General features: G+C 39.9%; 1 protein-coding gene across 1 annotated transcript; it reads left to right on the forward strand.

The window, feature by feature from the left end:
* The first annotated feature begins 1,946 nt into the window (after positions 1 to 1,946).
* Positions 1,947 to 4,780, forward strand: Tigd4 (tigger transposable element derived 4). Its single transcript, XM_031374220.1, has one exon. The coding sequence runs from the start codon at positions 2,865 to 2,867 to the stop codon at positions 4,404 to 4,406; it is 1,542 nt and encodes a 513-aa protein (XP_031230080.1). The 5' UTR covers positions 1,947 to 2,864; the 3' UTR covers positions 4,407 to 4,780.
* Positions 4,781 to 6,078: the final 1,298 nt, after the last annotated feature.

A 6,078-nucleotide genomic window follows, 5' to 3' on the forward strand; every position in this document is an offset into this window, starting at 1 on the left:
GCAGGCTTTATGTAGGAGCTGACTTGGCTTGGTACAGGGAATCAAGATTGTAAATTATGGTCAGAGAAGCCCTGTCAATATGATTTAAGTATATTCTAATATAAAGAATAGAATATAGACTAGACATTAAAAAGACTAGCTTATGAATTGCACTCCAAACACATCATAACTGTGTGACCATTAAAACCCAGCTCTACCTACCTCTTTAGTTAGTTGGAATATAGGCAGCAAAGCAATTTGAAAACCAATGCCATAACGATATCATTATTAAGAACTTTTTTGCAACAACAATTAAAAAAAAAAACCTTTGAGTTGTAATTTTGGTGATTCAAATTACTCCTTTGAGTTGGACAACAGGAGCAGAAAAATTTTAACAAGAACTTTTCTGCAAGCTGGATACACCTACAACCCCAGCATTCAAGAAGGTGAAATATGAAGATTACAAGGCCAAGGCCAGCTTAGACGATGCGGAGCAATCCTGTCTTAAAAACAAAACAGAACAAAAAGCAAACAAAAAGATGTATTTTGTCACCTCAGAAGCTGGAGACACAGCAGGAAGACTAGGATGTCCGCATAATGTGTTCACTTATCAAGTTAGCTTCTTGTTGTCTTGGCCACAGCATGCCCAGAATAGATTCTGGCAAAGAGAGCTGGTGTCTGGGAGCTGAATGTGTGCAATTCTGAATCCCTGTGGCTGATCTCACTGCTGCCGCTTAAGAAGAATGGCAAGGAAGAGGACTCACGGGCTAAGGGTACTTGCTGCTTAAACACAAAGACCTACCTACCTGTGTTAGAGCCTAGCACTTACCTCAAAAATATGCACAGCTTCATGCACCTGTAACTTGGATGCTAGGGGTGGGTATGGAGACAGATGGCCCGCCTAGATGAAAAATGGTGAGCTCCAGGTTCAATGGGAAACCTTGTCTTCTGAAAGGAAAGGCAGAAGGCAGAGACTAAAGAAGAGGAAATCCAGCATCCTCCTCTGATCTCACACACACACACACACACACACACACACACACACACACACAAACAGCATACTGTTTCCACCCTATTTTTAAGTGCCATTCCTGTCCCCAGATCTGCAATTTAGAGCTGAAAAGATTGAAAAAAGAAGACCAGGATAATGAAATCATCAGCCCACATTCGCTGGGCACTTTCTTCAACTATTAAGTTGTCCTGGGCGTGGTGGTTGTGTACTGTTAGACCTAGCCAGTACTTGAGAGGCTGAATCAAGAGGATGGCAAGCTCAAGGCCCAGCTGGTCTATTATGCAGGGATGCATGGGTGTGTGTGTGTGTGTGTGTGTGTGTGTGTGTGTGTGTGTGTCTGTGTAAAGCAATTCTGACTGCCTCTTATGCACTCACTGAGCCTTACTGAGTGTGTGTGTGTGTGTGTGTGCATGTGTGTGTAAAGCTATTCTGACTGCCTCTTATGCACTCACTGAGCCTTACCGAGTGTACGGCAACTCTATGAAGTCAGTCCTGCCATTTCTCCCCTTTTACAGATAAGGCAGCTGAGGCTGTAATGCTTCAGACCGAGGACCACATAAGTACCAAGTTACAATTACTTCTCAAGATCCATCTTGCTCCAAAGTCCATGTCTTTTAAACCATGGCAAGTCACTTTCCACACAGACAGACACACATAGAGGGCCTGAAAGGGTAAGAACCATGGGGTCACTCTTACTTCCTATTTTAGTCTATAGAGTTCTCTACATTAGATCCCTTAACAATGCATTTATTATGATGCATGTTCTCAACACTGACCTGTGTATATTCATACACTGTTCTAAACTGATGCAAAAATGACTGGATGTTTTTTTTAGCTTTGAGGGAGCACAGGGTGTAGACTCTTTAATGGAGTTACTCATCAGCTGACATGAGTATTGCAATGAAGTATTTCTACAGACTCCTATGAAGGAGACTGTCTCCCATGTGCTATTAAAAAGTGAGCTTGTGACTACAGTCTGGGGTTATTTTCCTTTCTTGTGGAGCCAGAGGGTACCGTCTGTGACCTCATGTAGAAAATAGCCACCAAGAATCTATCCAGGATCATTTTTAGTTCTTTAGTTTTTGGCACGTACACATTTTCAAAGCAGATTAAATTTGTCCAATGTATTTTGGAATTATATATTGCCAAGCACAAGGGAGGATGCAAACCACGGAGCAGAGGCTTTAATGGAGAGCCCATTCAGGAGGCAAGCATCGGGCTGGAAGCTTTGGCTGGAAGCTTTGGTTGCTACGTTTCCAGAAACTTCTTCCCTTCCTTTTCATTGTCATTCAGAGCATGGGAGTATCCAGTTGTCATATTGCTAACCTGCTGCCTTTACCTCTGGCATTTTCAAGAAGTAGAAGGAGTAAGCCATTTTTGTGTGTTGTCGTTGTTCTGTACCCTTGAAGAAACTAGGACTTAAGCCAGGATATCTTACATGAACATTTTTTAAAGTTTGTTTCTTATCTCTGAGCCAGCTGTGGAGAATTTAGTACAAGACATGCATGGATAAAATGAATCGTCTTAAAGGATTGCAGCTCCAAAAATACCCCAGCAGGACTGGGCAGGTTTGACATAATGACATTCCTATTTTAGCCTGACTTCTGGAACTCTGAAGAACTATAAATTGAGCCACACAAGACCCTAAGAAGGTGGTGCCTCTTCTAACCACATATAGAATTCTTCTTCAGACTTTTGGAAAAGATGTGTCTAGTGGTTGTTTTCCTAGAGAATGAGACTGTTGATACTTAACAACTTTAATACAGGAAATGGTAGGTAGAAAGCCTGGTTCATATCCTACTGAAAACCAAATTTGACTCCAGAAACTTACACCAGGTGCTCAGAGCCAAGGTCTGCACAAGCCGCAGCGGAGATGGCAGAAGCGTCTGTAGATGCTGGGACTCAGCTGGTAACTGTGAAGAAAAAGAAAAGCCTGTCCATCGAGGAAAAGATTGACATCATAAATGCAGTAGAAAGTGGCAAGAAAAAGGCAGAGATCGCAGCTGAATATGGCATAAAGAAAAACTCATTGTCTTCCATTATGAAAAATAAAGACAAAGTTCTAGAAGCCTTTGAGTCTTTGAGATTTGATCCGAAGAGAAAGAGACTGAGGACAGCATTTTATACGGATCTGGAAGAGGCATTGATGAGGTGGTATCGGATTGCTCAGTGTCTAAATGTTCCCGTTAATGGTCCAATGTTGCGTCTAAAAGCTAATGATTTTGCCCAGAAGCTGGGACACAATGATTTTAAGTGCAGCAATGGCTGGCTGGATCGTTTTAAGTCCAGGTATGGCTTAGTATTCAGAGCACAACCTGTAGAAGCCACGGGTATATCTCTAGACCCTTCCACTGTGTGGTACCAAAATGTGCTACCTTATTATTTAAATGATTATCATCCTAAAAATGTTTTCAATGTAAAAGAGACTGGACTGCTTTATCGAATGTTACCTACAAATACTTTTGCATTCAAAGGGGAAACATGTTCAGTTGGAAAGTTGTGCAAAGACAGGATAACGTTGGCACTTGGTACAAATATGGATGGCTCTGAGAAACTCCCTTTGCTTATCATCGGAAAAAACCGAGCCCCACGTTGTTTCAAAGGCATAAAATCATTGCCTGTGTATTATGAAGCTAGCAGAATGGCGTGGATGACGACAGCCATATTCGAACAGTGGATGCAGAAGCTGGATGAGAAATTCCAAGCCCAGAAACGAAGAGTGGTGATTTTTGTTGATTCTTGCCCAGCACATCCAGAAGTGAAAAACCTAAAGTCTATTGAGTTAGCATTCTTCCCATCATGTTTGTCTTCCGGGTTTGCAGCTATGAATCAAGGTGTTATTAAAAGCCTTAAAATCAAATATCGGCATTGTCTTATCAAAAAATTTTTAAGTTCAGTGGAAAGTAGCAAAGAGTTTACGTTTTCTCTACTAGATGCAGTTGATACATTGCATCTGTGCTGGAGAGCTGTAACTCCAGAGGTCATTGTTAAAAGCTATGAAGAAGCAGGATTCAGGTCTCCAAAGGGAGAAAATGACACAGCAAATGCAGAAGATGCTGCTGCTCTTGACCTGACTGCCCATGCAGTGGGGGCAGGAGTGGAATTTCTTGAAGGCTTGTCCATAGAGGAATATGCTGCCCTGGATGAGGACCTGGAGACTTGTGAAGCCACCCCAAAAGATGGTGCCGAGTGGGCCGGAGAAAGTAAGCAAGATGAAACTGGTTTTTACACTTCTGATGAAGAGGAGGACGACAGCGGAGCGCTAGACGTGGACCTGCCGTTGCCATCCAAGAACGAAGCGCTCACAGCTGTAGGCACTCTGAAAAGGTTTCTTAGGAGTCACGACATGAACGATGAACTTCACAATTCTTTAGCAGACCTTGAAAACTTTATGAACGCTTTGTCACCTAAGTAGACACCTATTGTTCGTCTGCAGAGTGGTACCTTTTTCTGGGGTATCTTATTCCCCAAGGAATGTAAACGGAAAGTATCACTTAAACAAGAAAAGAGAAAGCCTAGTGGTAATCGTTAGCTTAACTGCAAAGCCTTTGATCTGCGTAGCCGGGGCTCCCTAGGAAATAATGACTAAGGAAAACTGCAGAATTCCCTTTAGCAGGTTTGGGGAGAATAAAAAATGTGTTTCAGAGGCTTTATACTTGAAAGAAACTTAGAAAGAATGCCAGCTGGCTGTCTCACAGGCATGAAATGGCTGCTTTTCATTTTCTTTGTTTTTAAGTTCAGCTCATTTTCTAGAATATTTTATCTTTGTAGCCTAAAAAAAAAAACCACACCAGCTTTTTTATTTTTATAAAGTCATATGCATGCCACCTCTATCCTAATGAATTCTTTTGTTCTCTTTCCTTTTTTGGTTGGTTTTTAAAGAAAGGGGTCTGTCTCACTGTGTAGTACAAGTTGCCTCAGATTCATGGCAATACTCCTGCCTCTGCCTTTCAAATGCTGGGATTGTAGGTATAAGCCAGTATGCACAGTCTAATTAAACTTTTAAGCATCGTAGGAGTATAAAACTATGTTCTAATTAGTTAATTTTCCAGACTGAAAAAATTATGAAAATATATTCTAATCTGCTATGCACCAAGATGATAAATAGTCTAATTCTTGCTGCTTTCAAATTACTTGTCAAATTAAGTCACATGAAAAGCTATTGTTCTGCCTTCTATTACCAGGAGAGATGGGCCCTTCTGCTGTGCATGTGTGTGTGCTTGCTTAGTGGGAAAATACTTGAAGGGAAATATTTATTAAACTCATATTTATATTTGAATAGGGAGGCAATTGAAGATGAACTTAGAGTCACCAAGAAGAAAACTTGTGGGGCTTTTTCAAAAATTGCAAGAGCTCAGCTTTTAATCTAGTTTTGTTCTTGATTTTACTGAATTTTCTTTTTAGCACATTATGGTATCTAGTTGTCTTCCTCTAATTTTTTCTTCTCTAAAATTTTTTAGAGAAAGTTTTACCTATATACTAAAATGCTGTAGGAAATTTCCTACTCACCATCTAAAAAATAGTCATTGAACAAAATTTTAACAATGTGTTGGCCTTTCCCACTGTTCAGTTTTAAGTAGCATGTTTATTTAACTTATTATACCTAATTTAGGTTCCCTTGAAAAGTATTTTAGAAAAATACAAAGCATAATGATTTGTTGTGACTTATTAATCTGCCAAAAGATTATACATTTAGAAGAAAATAAGTTAACAAACCATTTTTATTTTCTATTGTTGATTTGCTCTGCTCTGAGGATTTAGTTGAGCCCTAAAATGTATTTTAGAAGTTTCCTTTATTATTAAACATTAACTATTTAAATTAAAAGCATTTTGTGATTTGCTGTGTAATTTCAATGTGGCTCAATCATGGGCCTAGAAGAGTTCTTGAGTACCCATCTGTCTCTCAAGAAAAAAAAAACAATTATTTACAGTTAGTCTGGTTTTAATTTTTTTTTCATTGTTCTTGTTTTCTAAGTTCTTGCTGTCTCAACAGTGATCTTTAGTTATTGCTAAGAACAAGTCTTGAGTCATACCTATGGAATTTGTCCTGCCTGCCTAGCTCTTATGCAGACTAAGCCTTCACTGCA

Source organism: Mastomys coucha, unplaced genomic scaffold (assembly GCF_008632895.1).
Source record: "Mastomys coucha isolate ucsf_1 unplaced genomic scaffold, UCSF_Mcou_1 pScaffold16, whole genome shotgun sequence".
In the NCBI taxonomy this organism is placed as follows: domain Eukaryota; kingdom Metazoa; phylum Chordata; class Mammalia; order Rodentia; family Muridae; genus Mastomys; species Mastomys coucha.

Coding starts and splice junctions, on each gene's coding strand:
- Tigd4 (XM_031374220.1), top strand. CDS start 2,865: ATGGCAGAAGCGTCTGTAGATGCTGGGACTCAGCTGGTAACTGTGAAG.